This window comes from Nelumbo nucifera, chromosome 1 (genome assembly GCF_055504915.1).
Source record: "Nelumbo nucifera cultivar China Antique chromosome 1, China Antique-T2T, whole genome shotgun sequence".
In the NCBI taxonomy this organism is placed as follows: Eukaryota; Viridiplantae; Streptophyta; class Magnoliopsida; order Proteales; family Nelumbonaceae; genus Nelumbo; species Nelumbo nucifera.
Genome location: NC_142649.1, coordinates 149,643,907 through 149,661,400, shown reverse-complemented (window position 1 = coordinate 149,661,400; position 17,494 = coordinate 149,643,907). Strand labels below are relative to the sequence as shown.

At 40.0% G+C, this 17,494-nt stretch overlaps 1 protein-coding gene across 1 annotated transcript; it reads left to right on the top strand.

The window, feature by feature from the left end:
- Positions 1 to 3,545: 3,545 nt before the first annotated feature.
- Positions 3,546 to 16,913, top strand: LOC104606557 (E3 ubiquitin-protein ligase UPL5-like). The gene is made up of 3 exons (XM_010271833.3): positions 3,546 to 5,742; positions 8,764 to 9,353; positions 16,313 to 16,913. The coding sequence occupies exons 1-3, from the start codon at positions 3,903 to 3,905 to the stop codon at positions 16,574 to 16,576; spliced, it is 2,694 nt and encodes an 897-aa protein (XP_010270135.1). The 5' UTR covers positions 3,546 to 3,902; the 3' UTR covers positions 16,577 to 16,913.
- The last annotated feature ends 581 nt before the right edge of the window (positions 16,914 to 17,494 follow it).

Sequence of the window (17,494 nt, the reverse complement as noted above, 5' to 3'; positions counted from 1 at the left end):
GGCTCGGCAGGCCTAACGACAGGTCCCGTTGACACCTCGGGCCCCTTAGGCATGGCCCCTTCTTCCAAATCAACAACAGGCGCGACTACCACCTCAGGCCCCGAGGCTGAAGTCTGTGGAGGTTGGGGCTCAACTGAAGCTCGCGGGGACTCAACGCGCCCCTTCTTGGCTACGCATTTCTTCCTCTTCATTTGGCGAAAAGCTTCTGGTTGTCTATTTTCTCCGCCTCCATGGGACCTGCAGCAAAACACGACATTAGCAACCCGAAGTAAACATATGAACAGAAAACCGAAGTGAAGGAAAACCTACCTGGGCTCAAGCTCGCCTGGACGAGCTTCTCCTCAGAAGTGAAGTCTTTATAATTCAATCCGAGCTAAGCCAATGACTGGAGCGCCTTCTTGGTCTTCCCGTCAAGGATGACGCTAGAGTCTTGAACGACTATCCTCCAATCGGTGGGGAAGGGCCACCTCGTACTGCTCTAGACTATGAAGTAGTCCCGCTTCCAAGCTGGGGCTTTGCTCGGGAGCTTGTGCATGAGTTTGAAACCCGGGTGGGGGGACAGGTAATAGGACCGCCTATGCCCGGGGAGAGCGTCCGAAGCGCTCTTCTTTATAGCCAAAATTGTGCTAAGAATATCTAAATCTATAGAGAGGGAGCGATCGAAGCAAAGAGAGATGGACCCCACCACATTCCGTATGGAGTTTGGGTGGAGTTGGTCCAAGGTGATGTTGAAGTGTATCAACACCTCAACGATCAGAGGGTGAAGAGGAAGTCGGAGCCCGGCTATCAGTTGTTCCCTGAAGATCATGATCTCGTTGGGACCGTGTTCCCATGGGAAGTTGCCGGTGGGAAGGCTATATGAGAATTCCTTAGGGAGGCGGAACCTCTGTATGAGGTCCTGAAGCCTCTCCAAAGTCATTATAGAAGGGTCAAACTGGTCTGGCTTTTGACCTCGGTGGGAGGTGGACGCCAGGTGACCCAAAGCCACCCGTACTTCGGGTGGCTGGGCAGCAGAGGAGCCACCCCGAGCCGAGGTACCCACCTCGGGCTCGTCGATAAGGCTATCTACACTAGATGACGATATAGTGAACGAAAGGGAATAAACAAACTGAAAAGGAGGGAGGAAGCTCGGGAGGACTCACCAAAAGAAACGCAACCGGATTGGGAGAGCAGGACGAACTGGAAGACCCGAGCTAAGAGATCTCCGACGCGAGCTCAAACACTAACGACGAGGGCTTTGTGGTGAAGAAAATGGCCAAGGGGCCCCCTATTTATAGGTATAGCTGCGGGTTCCTCGAGGCGAAAGCGGTTTAGCGCATTTTTGACATCCGCGAAGTCCAATGCGTAAACCAGACACGACTCGAGTCTTTTCTGATCGAACCGGACACCAGATCGGCCCAGCTGGACGGAGCGCACGACAAAGTAGCATGAAAACCGACGCCAAATCCACCCGACGCGTCATGACCTCCCCGCGCTGGGTCATCGCCGCCAGCACAGGGAGCGGGGGGCAATTGATGGAGGATGATTTGGCCCGACCTTGTAGCACGGGTACACGTGGGCGTGACCTTGCTCAAATAGTGACTCAGCATGACAACGCAATGAGCGTGAGCATAACTCGGAGGGAAAGTCCCACCGAGTTCAGCTCGACAACTCGACGAGTAAACTACTCGCGGGGAGCCGCCTTACCCGCGCCTCCTCCCCGGGGTCAAGGCACTTTGGGGGGTCCCAAGTTCGGGGCGCCCCGACCCCTTTTAAGACCCGAGCTCCTCCCAATGGACCTCGGGCCACTCCTAGGCAAGAACGCACCGATCCTTCTCAAGACACCTCGGGGCAGCTAGCTCGGCATAACCGGCTATAGGCGGCCTGTCACTCAAAGGACAGCCCGACTCAGGGTAATTCGTGGGAGGGTAGTTCGGTATACCACAGGAGGGCTTCCTGCTCGACTGCCGTACTCAACAAATCTGTGGACAGCAGGCTTGTCCCTCTCGTCACGCCTGCCACCTTTAGAAAGGTGTCCCGTACCTGACAGACACATACCCTGCAGCGACGGCCCTGCGCGTGCCACCTCAACCTTGCCTGTAATGGCTGTGGCAGATTGACAATTGCGGTTATACCTGCCATGTCAGAAGTCAGAGGGCCTGAAGCAACGAAATTCAGTTATAAGGGGCTTACTCTCAAGGAACAACGTATCACTCGAATCACCTGCATAACCTTTCACTCTTAGCATTCGTTCTCCTTTTGCTTCTTGCACACAATACTAACTTAAGCATCGGAGCGTTCTCGCCGGGAAACCCCTCGAGAGTTCTTCCTCTTTCCTCTCGTCTCAGGCACCTCTCAGGAGCCACGCGAGCGCCAGATAGGAGTGATCGGATTGCGCTGCATCAGATTCGTTGGTCAATCTGTTAGTATTTCGTCAATTAAACATTACATAATGTCAAAAATACCCTTCTCATGTATTTTTGATATCATTTTGAATTAACCGAATGTCTCCCTATGATTATGTTCTCACATGCATAACAAATAATATGTTCATTTTTTTCAACAACATTCTCTAGTGATGATTTTACTCCATAGAATGATATAAAGAGTCCATTTTTGAGAGTTTTTAAGGTACTTAAGTGTTAGAATCGAAAGTTTAAGTCACCTATCTATCACTATCCCAAAAATACAGGATACCTATCTATAATTTACCCTTGCAACTATAATTGATGACTAACCAACCCTTAGACTTGAGATCTCTGCTCACCTTATCAACCTGAGCTACTTAAAGACAATGGATGCGTAAGAGTATATTTGAATCAAATTCTATTATAAAACTCTCAGATCATAGCTTAGTAACTCCAAAACTTGTGATTAATTAGGATCAAGATTTTGTATGCTTTTAATACTTGTAAGAATTAAAGTCTGAACCATAAAACGAAAGTAGACCCTTTTAAAATCGAGAAATCCCTTTCCAAATTAATGAAGGGTTTCCTAAAAACTTTCTTAAGATAACTCCCTTGTCCCCTCTAATTTGAAATTTCTGCAAGATACATACAGGCTATTCATGCGTATTCACAAACAATTCTCCTAGAATCCAGAAATCCTATCATAGCCAGATTGTTTGTGATTGTGGAAGCACAACCGAACCATTTAGGGCAGAATCAGAATTCTTTTCTGATGGATGAATTAGTTCCAGCTCCAACTTGGCAACTTATTGAATTTTTTCGCAGCAAAGGCTCCTCCAACTTGTAACGCGCCGGCGCCGCCGTACGTAGGATTGAGACGGTTCCCTCCCCAGTCCCCCTCCCCCCTTTCTCTCTTTCTTGTCTATTGTGCTAGTGTATATGCGGAGATTACATCTCCGCCCCACAGCACATCCCCGCCGTGTATGAAGAACATCTCCCGATGATGTGAACTCGTATATACGCGGGAGAAGTAGACTAAGACTTGGGTAATTTCCATGTATAACTGAAGTAGTTCAGCCACTAAATCTGAGCCGTCCAATTTCCATGATGCATCTGTTCTCAAGTTAACGAGCCGCGCGGCGCTACCCACTACACTCCCACAATAGCACATAACTCACAGTGTCACACACACTCCTCTCCCCGGCCAAAGGTAGCGTAAGATAACAGACAAGACAAGACATCCTCCGCTGACGGAGGAGAGAACGCGCGAAGCGTGAGTGAAATCTCCCTCTCTCTCTCTCTCTCTCTCTCTCTCTCCTATTTAATAAGAAAATCCCACAATTTTCGAATCGGATATTTTGGGTATATCTTTTCGAGTTACCTCCGACTCCGACTGACTGCGGTATGTTCCTCGTCGCTATCGGAAGAGTTTACTTTCACAGGAGCAACAGTTAGCGTTGGGGTTTAGGGACTGAATGGGTATCTCCGCCCCCTTCCTTTAAAGCTGCGGCCGGGATGTCTCTCGGAGAAGCGCTGATCGACTGCGTCAATCAACGACACGACCGGATTTCTTCCAAGAGGAAATTCGACGACTATGGTTCCTCTGACGAAGATTTCTGCGACTTAGTCTCCGTAAGAATGAAGAGAGACGAAGCCGATGTCGTCAATTCCTCCGGAGTAGAAAACGAGACTCGATTATCACCTAGCGGCAAAGCCGATGATGAATCTTCCGGTCTTGGAACTAGGGTTTCCGATGCTCGATCGGCTTCTTGCAGTAGTAGTTCGAGTGCCGAAGACATGGAAGGATCAGTCTCAAGGTTGCATTTTTTCGTGAGGATGATTTCTGGTGGGAACACGATTGTCTTGCACGCCAACTCCGGGGATTCTGTTGAATCTGTTCATGAGCAAATTCGAAGGATAACCGGGATTCCGATCATCGAGCAGCGTTTGATTTACCGAGGGAAGCAGCTCCAGTGGGAGCAGACGCTCGCCGAGTGCTCGATCCAGAACGACGCGGGGCTCCAGTTGGTTGGGCGGATGAGGAGCACGGAGTACCCTCGTACTTGGCAGGTTGTCGACGACTTGGTTTCTTCAATATGCCGCCTATATCGGGGGGACTCCCTCCGTTCGTCCAAGATTGTCAAGTGCCGGGTGAAAGAATTCTTGACTATGACTCCGAGGGATGACTTTGAGTTGGCATCGGGGCATCTTCGGATTCTTAGGTCTTCTGGTGCGGTCACTGCGCTCGTCATGCTTTACCTCTCCCCCCTCAGAGGTAACAAAGAATGCGCCGAAGAGTCCATTCGGCTCTTTCTTGTTCCGAATATTGAGATTCTGTCCAAAAATGTACAGTCCCAGTGTGCTCCAATAGTGTTAGAATTCTGTAAATTGCTTACTAGCACTGCTCATGATGATCCACTCTACGCATCATGTCGAAGCACCCTCGCTATGTTGTTGGAGAATGCTGGGGTTACACATTGGTCCAGGTACTTTGATCACGTAGAGCCATCCGTTGTGATACGGGAGTTTTACCCATTTGTAAATGAATTAGCGGGTAGGCTCTCTAATGATTTAGAGTCAAGTATGAACTCGTTACCATGTGAAGGGATATCTGCAAGTGGTATCCGTGAATTTAGTGCTTTCTTAGTGCCCCTGCAGGTAGCAATTGGGCGCCAGATGGATGGGGATAGAAAAGGTCCCCTTCATAGAAATTTGCATGGGGCCTGTCACACAAGCCCATGTGATGGGAATGAGATTGAATTGCTGCATGGCAATTTCTTGGATTTGCTCGGAAAAATTGATCAATGCCTTAAGAAAGTGGAGGAGTTTTCGGTTGCTAACGGAGCAGGAGAAAGTGAAAGCCACCGCACTGCATGGTCTCAATATCTTGCTATTCTAAAGGAATTGAATGTCATCGCTAAACTCTATCCTGGTGCCGAAGAAAAACTGTGCTTTGTTATGAGAGCGAGGCGGTTTTCTTTGAACACTATTATTAGATTTGCAAAGAGAAGTGATGATCATCATTGGCTTCTTCAGCATAAGGATGTGACTGATTTTGAGTCTAGGAGGCATTTGGTGATGATGATGTTCCCGGATATGAAAGATGATTATGAAGAGATCCATGAGATGCTGATTGACAGGTCACAATTGTTGGCAGAATCCTTTGAGTACATAGCTCGTGCAGATGCTGAGGCCCTGCATGGTGGGCTTTTTATGGAGTTTAAAAATGAGGAAGCTACTGGTCCTGGTGTCTTGCGGGAGTGGTTTTGCTTGGTATGCCAAGCAATATTCAATCCACAAAATGCCCTTTTTCTAGCGTGCCCAAATGATCGACGAAGGTTCTTCCCTAATCCTGGTAATTCTTTTCTGTGTGCATGTTCTCCCTGTCTAATCATAGCATTTTTTGTTGTATGTGTCTATATCTCTCATATTTTGGTGACAAAATCTTTGATGTCTAAGCCTTCCTTATGTCACATAACCATACTGGATTCTGAGATTTTTCTAATTTCTAGTTACTGTACTTTTTATTTATTTCTGACCACAGTATCAATTTCTGAACGAGTACTTCTTTTATGAATAATGAGAAACCTTTGATGAGAAACTATTTTCCATTTGAAGTGTCTACTTCAAACTTCAGAGAAAAAAACTTGCTTATATCCAATTATTTCAATCAGAAATCCCTGTACATATCTCGTGTACTTTGTTTCCCTTTAATGAAATCTTGTTCTTTTCTTTCTTAAAAAAGTGCTGTGATGTATGTTTAATTCTACTTTTTTTTTTCCAAACAAAGACATTTTTTGTTGAGAAAATTTTAACCACTTTGTAGATGGTCTCTATTTGGCACCATTTAACTTACTCCAGATACAGTATTTGTGTTGGAGGGCAAAGTGAAGTTTTGGGTGGGCTTTCTCTCCCTTTGAACCCTATAAAGCCCATGATTCAATACATGTTGCAGTAGCTGTGATCTAAATTTTTTTTTATTAATCAGCAATAACTTTTCCCCTTTTCCCCTTTACCTCCCTTTTTTCCCCAAAGTGCTGGTTGTGGGATTTGATTCCACGTCAATGGTGGAATAACCCAGCTAACACACCAACGAGCCAGCCCTTGATTGGTAGCTGTGCTCTAAATTCATAGGTTGGTGCATGTATATACATTAAACTTGATGTAGGATAAACCTATGAAAGGTTATTGAATTTCTCAGGACATGCTTTGGACTTTGGTTTTAATATGGAAATTACTTCTTATCCTGAATGTGTTCTTGGAAGGTCTTTGTTGTTTATATGACTGGCCAAAGGATAAATACCATAGAGGGTGAAAGGCCAAAGGCGAGACCTCTCATTCCCTAGGTAAATGGGTTTTATTGAAGCTCATTCTAAAGTGTCAGAGAAGTGTTTCCCAATGATGATCAAATGAAGGGCTTTTCCAAGGAACGAGCTAAAATATTCTCAGACTTTGTGCATTCCAAAATTTCATACTGCGGGCTCCTCAATAAGGACTGGAGAGTTATAGGGGGTGACCAAGTTTAGAAGGGTTACAAGAAAAATGTCCTTTGTGAAATTTGAAGAAGACCTGAAGATTCTGGAACTAAGGTCCTAGGTGGGGTTTTAGGAAGAAATTTGGTAGGATTAAAGGTGATAATGACCCATGGGAGGGGGGAATCTAATAGTCCATTTGGAGGTGGTTTGTCACAAGAGGTCAAAAACCACTGAAATGGGAAATTCTTCATATGGGGGAACTAATGAAAGAATTCACCTAAGATTAATTTTAGACTTTTATGGATGTTGAATGAATGCTGTAGAAGTCTTTTCACCTGGCATTGTCAACGATGGAAGGAGTACGAAGGGCGAGGAGTTTGAATATAAAAAGGCTAATCATTGAAGGAGATTCTAAATTGGCGATGGGATGGCTACAAAGCAGGGAGGCAAATATGTGGAATTACAAGAATGAGATGAGGTAATTCAGATGGTTAACTAAAGATATGAAAGTGAGGTTTCAATAGGTTAAAAAGGACTGCTAATAACATGGCTGATACACTAGCTACACAAGGGGCAGGGAGAGATCAATTCTTCTGGGCATAATTGTAAGAAAACAAGAGAAGAAATAAGGGAGAGATAAGTGGTTTTATCTCCCATTAACCGTTTATAAGTGGTTGTTGTAATTGTACTTTCTTTTTCTCCTTTAATAAGATTCATGGTTATTGCTAAGTTGCAGATGGTGGAATTGCAGGTTGAGAGGGCTGATGTGAGGTGGTGGAAGGAGGGTAGCAAAGGGGTGTTTTTTGTAAGATCATTCTACAAAGAATTAGCAAGAAATCAGATTGAAAGGGAAGACATTAAAGGTGTTTGGGGCAATCCTATCCCTCTGAGAATTGAGGCTTTTGCATGGTTGGTGTCTCTAGACAGCATTCTCACCCAAAGTCACCTTAAAAGCAAGGGTGTTCAGATGGTGGGAAGATGTTACCTTTGTTTGATGGAGGACAAATATGTTCTTCACTTATGTGTTTGGCTGATGCTATGCGAACGTCATTTGGGGCTACTTCTTTTTCTTGTTCAAGATGATGATGTGGGACCCAAGGTCTCCAAAAGAGATATTCACACATTGGCCAATTCTAAATGGAAGCAGGTTGGCGAAGATTGTTTGGAGCTGTTTACCTTTTGCAGTTTGTTGGGAGCTGTGGAAGGAGAGATGCAGAAGCGTTTTTGAAGATTTTCAAGTCTCATGACTGTCTTGTCTCAATCATTGGGAAAAAGTTTTAGATTGGGTTATGATTCTTCCAGAATTTGCTGATGTTTGTATAAATTCCTTTGGATATGATATCTGGTCTGTTTTGGGCTTAGGGTTGGTGTATTCTCTTTTATTGTGTTTTCTGTTTTTTGTTTGGGTGATATCTCATTCATGCCCTCCTTTGTACTCTCTTTTCTTTTTTCTTTTAATAAAATATTCTTATTTACTACCAAAAAAATGGTTATTGTTCTATGAATAAAGATCTTGGACTCAGGTTGTTGTTCAAAGGATTAAAGAATAAAGATCTCAGGCTCAGGTTTATCAGACTCACTCAACATAAGCACAGTATGAGCATTTGGGTAATGACTTTTTTTTTGTACTTATGGGATGATTTTTTTGGGGGATAGAGCGTCAATTTCTGGTACCACATGCCATTGGGTGATATTGCATTTGTTCTTTCCCTAATTTTGACCCATGAGCTGGTCCACTATATGAAAAATATTCATATGCTGTGATTAAAACTCAGTTTTTCAAAATATGAATTTTCGTTGGCATTAAAAACATCTCTGCTTAATTGCTATAATTCAAGTCTCTTTCTTTCCTCAGAGGGTGCAGATCCCTGTTTTCTAATTTCATTTTGTTCCAACTGCAGCATCTAATGTGGATCCCATGCACCTTGATTATTTTGGCTTCTGTGGTCGGGTGATTGCATTAGCTTTGATGCATAAAGTGCAAGTAGGTATTGTATTTGATCGTGTTTTTTTCTTGCAACTAGCTGGTAAATCTGTTACTTTGGAAGATGTGCGGGATGCAGATCCATGTCTGTATATGAGCTGCAAAAAGATTTTGGAGATGGATGCTGATTTTTTGGATTCAGATGCTTTGGGGCTGACATTTGTCAGTGAAGTTGAAGAGCTAGGATCCAGGAGAGTGGTGGAGCTTTGTCCTGGTGGGAAGGGCATTGTTGTGAATAGTACTAATAGAGAGGAATATGTGAAGCTCCTCATTAAGCATCGCTTTGTCACATCAATCTCTGAACAGGTGACAAAATTTTCTCGAGGATTTTCTGATATTCTTTGTAATTCCAGCTTGCAAAAGGTCTTTTTCAAAAGTTTGGAGCTTGAAGATCTTGATCGTATGCTGCATGGAAGTGAAAAGGCGATTTGTGTAGAGGATTGGAAAGCACATACTGATTACAATGGCTATAAAGAAACAGAACGCCAAATCTTCTGGTTTTGGAAAGTAAGTTGTTGTACAAGTGTAGCCTTCAGTTCTAGAAGCTTAGGGTCTATTTGATAACCAGATGAATGGGCTGAAGTGAAAGACTCGTTGCTTTGCCTTTTAGCAGATAAACAGATGAATCCTGTTTCACCATTTATTCTGTTCAATGCCATATCCATTGTTAAACTGTGGGCCTTTGAATCATTTCTTTCTACAAAGCAAAGTCGTTCAGTTCATGCACTTCAGCTGTTATGGGAACAGCCACTTATTATTTCATTTTAAGTGCATGTATGTTTTTTTCTTTTTCCCCTTCATGTCTGGTTCCTTTGACTTAGGATTGGCAATTAATGGTTAGTAGTAATGCACTTCAAAAAAAATGGTAAGTAGTAATGTAATAAATTATAATGTAGAGTGATGGTGCACTTCTTTCCAAGTTATTCTATGCATTGTTGATATGATAATGTTACCATAATTAGTCTCATATAACACTATGCCTTTTATGTTTCTGCCTAAAACTGGGTGGTCTTGAGCACAAATCATACAAATCCTAGTCCGCAAGAGCTTCTTTTTGGCCTAAAATTCTCAGCCCAGTTTGACTGATTATTCCCTATGCCTTTATGAAACCTTGAGAATGGATTGGGTCTACCAGGTGGCAACAGATGTTACATCTGCTATTTTCTCATTCTCCTAATTATGTGCATAGTTATCAAGACAATGCCTACTTGACAATGTGTTTTCTAAGGGGGATGCTTTGTATCTTACCTTCTGTGATTTAAAAGGCGTGCATTGGTGCACAGATGAGATGTGTTTCAAGGCATGTGCCTCGCCTAGGCCTAGGAGCAGTCAGCCCCTTTGAAAAGGGGCTCACTTGGTGTGCCTGGTGCACCTTCCACCTGAGCCCAGGTGTGCTCTTTGCCCCTTTTCTACTAGTATCCTCTCATCTTCTTAATACAAGACATTTTTCATCAAACAATATTTGATTCCTAATCCTTAAATTTAATGAGCTGCAACTAAAATTACATAACCAATCTCTTTATATATGGACCAGGAATTTAGGATGCTCACATGAACTTGCTTGAGCTTTGCCTAGGAGCTTGGTATAGATGCAAAGGGCTGATCCTGTAGAAATAGGAATGCAAGACGTTTAATATCACATTAGCCACCTGAAGTAATGCAATTGGGAGAGAATTAAACATGTTGAAAGTTTCACATGCTTGAATTGTTTAGTGGTTCAATAAATTTTATATGTTATGTTTAATTTTTTTTACATCTTCATTTTGAATATGTTTTGTCTGTTATGTTAATGTATACTAATTTAAGCCAATAGGATTTTTTAAAGAATTTAGTTTCTTTTAAAATTTAAGATTGCATTTATTGAATAAGTAATATTTTTAATTTAAAAAAAAATTGTGCCACTTCTTGGGTTCCTAATGCTCCTTGCACTTTTAAAATGCTGCTTACCCTATTTTGCATACATGTTTATTGCCTTCTTAGGTGAAGGAAAGGGTAAAGGCAGGCACTTTATTGTATGTGTTGTGCTTAGGGGTGCACAAGTTTTACTCCTACTCGTGCCATGTTGTGTTTTATGCACTTGACTAGAACCCTGGGAATGAATTGAGTCTACTCAGCTGCATTGCATACTACAACTAATAATTCCTTCCTGTTAATGTGCATAGTTATCAAGGTGATCTCATTTTTCTTGGGGCACTTTTATGCCACATATTTTCTGCTTGCATGCTTGAATCCTTCCTGGGCAAGGTAGGCACATTATCATATGTTGTATACCATGCATTTTTTGGTGATATATGATATGTAAATCATATAACATTTGCTGTTCATTACTTGGATTCACTGTACTATTAAATTTTTTATTCATTGTTATTAGGGATGCCAAGGGTTGGGTTCATCGGTTTGCCTCAACCCAAACTCAACACTCTAATACACAACACCAACCTGACTGACTCAGAAATATGCCATTTCCGAATCTGCCCTGACACTATAGGGTCAAACCTGATACCAGTCAGACCCAACCTGCAGCCTTTTCAATTGTATTTTTTGTAACACATTTTGAAAACCTAAAATCCATTAATTTAAGTTGGAATTTGGTTTATAGTTTCTAAGGTGTCATCACTTTATTAGTAAAAGAAGAAAAACCGAAATAAACATGAAAAGAAATCCTTAACTTTAAAGCTGTGGAGTTAGAAGTCATAGCAAATTACTAGAATACCTATACATGTAGGGGGTGGTATCATGACCCGGCAGAGTGGTTCAGCTAAACCCAAACCCTACTTGGGTTAAAGAATCAAAACCCTAACCCAACCCTACACTAGAACAAACCTGACCCTAACCCGACCCTATCCCCAACTCGACCCTATAGGGTTGGATCAAGGAGGGTTTACCATTCAACCCAACCCATTGACATCCCTAATTGTTATATGAAAATTCATGATTTTATACATCTTGCTTCTTTGTTAGTGGGAATATGGAATGGATTATATTATGAGTTCAACTACAGTGCATTTACTAATATTGGCTGTATGGTGCAGCATATGAACCATAGATTTTGCCTATATATTAGTATTTAAATTTTTGATTAAAACTGGTATTGCATTAATGTTTTAATGTGGCTTATGCAAATTCATTAGTATTGATTTTCTTTTACTAATTTTCAAAAGAATAAGAAGTTGACAAGGCCAATGCTCTGTTACCTAGTGTCACTTTGCTTCCTTGATATGTTTTTTGGGTATTAAAATAACTATGGCTATGTGTTTCCCATATTTTTATATACACAGATCGAGTGTTTATATTTTTGTATGGTCTCTCGACGCATGATGATCCAAAGCAACATTGTTTCTGCATGGCAGCTATAGTTTTATTGGGACTTTATAAATGGTTAATTGATTTAAGCATTTATTATGCCACAGGCGTTTAGTTTACAATTGAATTGATTCTTTGTATCTGTTTAGGCTTTGAATCTTGAAGCTATAGGACTTTTACTGTTGCATCAATTGTCAATTTGCTGGTTTGTACATGACCAAGTAAAATTACTGTGAATCTAGAGTACACAATAATTTTTAATGTAGAAGAATGACTTTTGGACTGTAGAATTGAAAGTATATAATAATATTACTGTGAATCTAAAGAATAGAGAAGCTAGTTTTTTTATAACTTGATGAATGTTAGCCTAGGGATATTTGGAGATCAGATTTGTTTCTGGATCTGCCATTTTGTTATGTGACTGTTTTACTTTTATTTGGGTGCTGTGAAGGAGCTTTTTGATGAAAGATGTTAGCATTGAATCAGGAATAAAATGCAATCATTGTTCTCCATAAGAAAATCATGAAATTCCCTGATTAATGTGTTCAATTGTAAGAATTCTACCAGGCAAACAATTTTAAGACAAATTCAGGCTATAATGGTGGTTCCAATCCAAGGAAGAGGCTTCTTTTTTGTCATTGTCTGGTTTGAAATTTGCCTTTTGTTGCTACCTCCCTCCATTTGTTTGCTTGTAGTTAATTTAGCACAGATTACTTTCTTCTTGGGCTAAGTTGATTTTCTAGACCATCCTGAGAAGCTACTGCCTACATGGTTAGGTGGCTCCCCTGTTGTAGTCACGGAAAGAAGCTTAAGGCTCCATTTGGAAGGAGTACAAATACAAATATGTAGAGCGCAAAACCTTGTATTTTGTATTATTTTATATGTATTTACGCTGTACATATTTGTATGTTTTTTTCATTTTAAGTGCATGTATGTTTTTTTCATTTTCCTCTTCATGGTCTGGTTCCTTTGACTTAGGATTGGCAATTAATGGTTAGTAGTAATGCACTTCAAAAAAAAATGGTAAGCAGTAATGTAATAAATTATAATGTAGAGTGATAGTGTACTTCTTTCCAAGTTATTCTATGCATTGTTGATATGATAATGTTACCATAATTAGTCTCATATAACACTATGCCTTTTATTGTTTCTGCCTAAAACTGGGTGGTCTTGAGCACAAATCATACAAATCCTAGTCCGCAAGAGCTTCTTTTTGGCCTAAAATTCTCAGCCCAGTTTGACTGATTGGGCTTTATGAAACCTTTATGAAACCTTGAGAATGGATTGGGTCTACCAGGTGGCAACAGATGTTACAACTGCTATTTTCTCATTCTCCTAATTATGTGCATAGTTATCAAGACAATGCCTACTTGACAATGTGTTTTCTAAGGGGGATGCTTTGTATCTTACCTTCGGTGATTTAAAGGGCGTGCATTGGTGCACAGATGAGATGTGTTTCAAGGCATGTGCCTCGCCTAGGCCTAGGAGCAGCCAGCCCCTTTGAAAAGGGGCTCACTTGGTGTGCTGGTGCACCTTCCACCTGAGCCCAGCCGTGCTCTTTGCCCCTTTTCTACTAGTATCCTCTCATCTTCTTAATACAAGACATTTTTCATCAAACAAGATTTGATTCCTAATCCTTAAATTTAATGAACTGCAACTAAAATTACATAACCAATCTCTTTATATATGGACCAGGAATTTAGGATGCTCACATGAACTTGCTTGAGCTTTGCCTAGGAGCTTGGTATAGATGCGAAGGGCTGATCCTGTAGAAATAGGAATGCAAGACGTTTAATATCACATTAGCCACCTGAAGTAATGCAATTGGGAGAGAAATAAACATGTTGAAAGTTTCACATGCTTGAATTGTTTAGTGGTTCAATAAATTTTATATGTTATGTTTAATTTTTTTTACATCTTCACTTTAAATATGTTTTGTCTGTTATGTTAATGTATACTAATTTAAGCCAATAGGATTTTTTAAAGAATTTAGTTTCTTTTAAAATTTAAGTTTGCATTTATTGAATAAGTAATATTTTTAATTTAAAAAAAATTTGTGCCACTTCTTTTAAAATGCTGCTTACCCTATTTTGCATACATGTTTATTGCCTTCTTAGGTGAAGGAAAGGGTAAAGGCAGTCACTTTATTGTATGTGTTGTGCTTAGGGGTGCACAAGTTTTACTCCTACTTGTGCCATGTTGTGTTTTATGCACTTGACTAGAACCCTGGGAATGAATTGAGTCTACTCAGCTGCATTGCATGCTACAACTAATAATTCCTTCCTGTTAATGCACATAGTTATCATGGTGATCTCATTTTTCTTGGGTCACTTTTATGCCACATATTTTCTGCTTGCATGCTTGAATCCTTCCTGGGCAAGGTAGGCACATTATCATATGTTGTATACCATGCATTTTTTTTGGTGATATATGATATGTAAATCATATAACATTTGCTGTTCATTACTTGGATTCACTGTACTATTAAATTTTTTATTCCTTGTTATTAGGGATGCCAAGGGTTGGGCAAGGTAGGCACATTATCCTTTAGGGTCGGATCAAGGAGGGTTTACCATTCAACCCGACGACCCATTGACATCTCTAATTGTTATATGAAAATTCATGATTCTATACATCTTGCTTCTTTGCTAGTGGGAATATGGAATGGATTATTTTATGAGTTCAACTACAGTGCATTTACTAATATTGGCTGTATGGTGCAGCATATGAACCATAGATTTTGCCTATATATTAATGTTTAAATTTATGATTAAAAGTGGTATTGCATTAATGTTTTAATGTGGCTTATGCAAATTCATTAGTATTGATTTTCTTTTACTAATTTTCAAAAGAATAAGAAGTTGACAAGGCCAATGCTCTGTTACCTAGTGTCACTTTGCTTCCTTGATATGTTTTTTTGGTATTAAAATAACTATGTCTATGTGTTTCCCATATTTTTATATACACAGATCGAGTGTTTATAATTTTGTATGGTCTCTCGACACATGATGATCCAAAGCAGCATTGTTTCTGCATGGCAGCTATAGTTTTATTGGGACTTTATAAATGGTTAATTGATTTAAGCATTTATTATGCCTCAGGCGTTTAGTTTACAATTGAATTGATTCTTTGTATCTGTTTAGGGTTTGAAATATAGATGATTTGAATCTTGAAGCTATAGGACTTTTACTGTTGCATCAATTGTCAATTTGCTGGTTTGTACATGACCAAGTAAAATTACTGTTTATCTAGAGTACACAATAATTTTTAATGGAGAAGAATGACTTTTGGACTGTAGAATTGAAAGTATGTAATAATATTACTGTGAATCTAAAGAATAGAGAAGCTAGTTTTTTTAATAAGTTGATGAATGTTAGCCTAGGGATATTTGGAGATCAGATTTGTTTATGGATCTGCCATTTTGTTATGTGACTGTTTTACTTTTATTTGGGTGCTGTGAAGGAGCTTTTTGATGAAAGATGTTAGCATTGAATCAGGAATAAAATGCAATCATTGTTCTCCATAAGAAAATCATGAAATTCCCCGATTAATGTGTTCAGTTGTAAGAATTCTACCAGGCAAACAATTTTAAGACAAATTCAGGCTATAATGGTGGTTCCAATCCAAGGAAGAGGCTTCTTTTTTGTCATTGTCTGGTTTGAAATTTGCCTTTTGTTGCTACCTCCCTCCATTTGTTTGCTTGTATTTAATTTAGCACAGGTTACTTTCTTCTTGGGCCAAGTTGATTTTCTAGACCATCCTGAGAAGCTACTGCCTACATGGTTAGGTGTCTCCCTTGTTGCAGTCACGGAAAGAAGCTTAAGGCTCCATTTGGAAGGAGTACAAATACAAATATGTAGAGCGCAAAACCTTGTATTTTGTATTATTTTATATGTATTTATGCTGTATATATTTGTATTTGTACTCCTTCCAAACTGAGCCTAAATAGCTTGGAATTCATTTTCAGATATAATTTGAAGTGTTGGTGCCTTGGTGGTGTTGCAAATGCAGTGAATCATGCTAGCTGCTTTGACATAATATTTCAGTAACAAATCTCCATTAATAAAAAAAATACAGCTTGATTGTTTGATTAAGGAGCTTTTTACTGCCGCCAAATTGATTTGCCCTGATATTTTAACTCTAGTGTGTAAAAACTCGTGCAGATTGTTGATGAAATGTCTCCAGAGCAGCTAAGGGTTCTTCTCTTCTTTTGGACTTCATTGAAGTACCTACCAGTAGAGGGCTTTGGCGGTTTGGCTTCTCGCCTCTACATCTTTAAGACATCAGATTCTCCTGATAGGCTACCCTCATCCCACACATGCTTCTACCGGTTATGTCTTCCGCCTTACCCATCTCTGGCTGTTATGCGGGATCGCCTCCGTATCATAACCCAGGAACATGTTAGCTGCAGCTTTGGTATTTGGTGAGAATACTCTGCTGTTTTATGATGATGGATTGGTTGCTTCTTGCTTGTAAAATGGTGTACAGTTCTTAGGATCATAGCCTATTTCTATTTTTGTTAGGGCATCTTAAAAGCTAAAAGGTGGTGGTTATCACTTCGTGTTTACTTTAGCGAAGTACATTTTCTCAGCCCCTTTTGTCAATTGTGATATATGTAAGGTGTTATATAAGGTATACCAGAAAGAAGGCAGAAAGAAAGAGATCCTTGTTGCACAAGCTTCTCTCGCCTGATTTTTTTTTTCTCTGAAGTTTGAACCGTAAAGAGTATGGAGGAGGTCTATTTCGGTTTTAGCTGTTAATTTACTACTCTCTTCTTTCTTTGGATTTGGAAATTCAATTGGCTGACAAAATAAAGAAAATTGGACTTGATTCTATTCATATCGAATGGCCAATTGGATTCAAATTTGGATATAACTTGATTCTATTTGATAAATATATTTTTTAATTCTAAAATATAATATAAAATATTAAATGTTTTATACTTTTATATAATTTGTAAAAGTATCATTGGGCCATTTCTTAATGCTACAAATCCTAAATTGACATCTTTTTTTTTTTTTCTGTGCAAATCATTCTAGTGGTTCTCTCCTGTGTAGTACCCCTAATAGGCTTAAAGTCCTAGTTGGAGAGCCATTGATAAACACTTGGAAAGAAACCGTGGATACACATTGCATAACCCAATCGATTCACTCACAGGCACTTACAAGGGGAGAAATTATCTTATTCTATTTACCAATATTTTTGCAACGATTTTGCATATAATAATGCCTAAACTAATAATCTGAAAATTTCTACCAGATCGAGATTCTTTGAGCTATTAGTGAGTGCTTCCGAGTTAATTATGATTTATGATTGGCACATGTATGGTTTGAGAAATTTCATGC

Coding starts and splice junctions, on each gene's coding strand:
- LOC104606557 (XM_010271833.3), top strand. CDS start 3,903: ATGTCTCTCGGAGAAGCGCTGATCGACTGCGTCAATCAACGACACGAC. Junction 5,743..8,763: donor AAGGTTCTTCCCTAATCCTG/GTAATTCTTTTC, acceptor TTCCAACTGCAG/CATCTAATGTGGATCCCATG. Junction 9,354..16,312: donor AAATCTTCTGGTTTTGGAAA/GTAAGTTGTTGT, acceptor AAACTCGTGCAG/ATTGTTGATGAAATGTCTCC.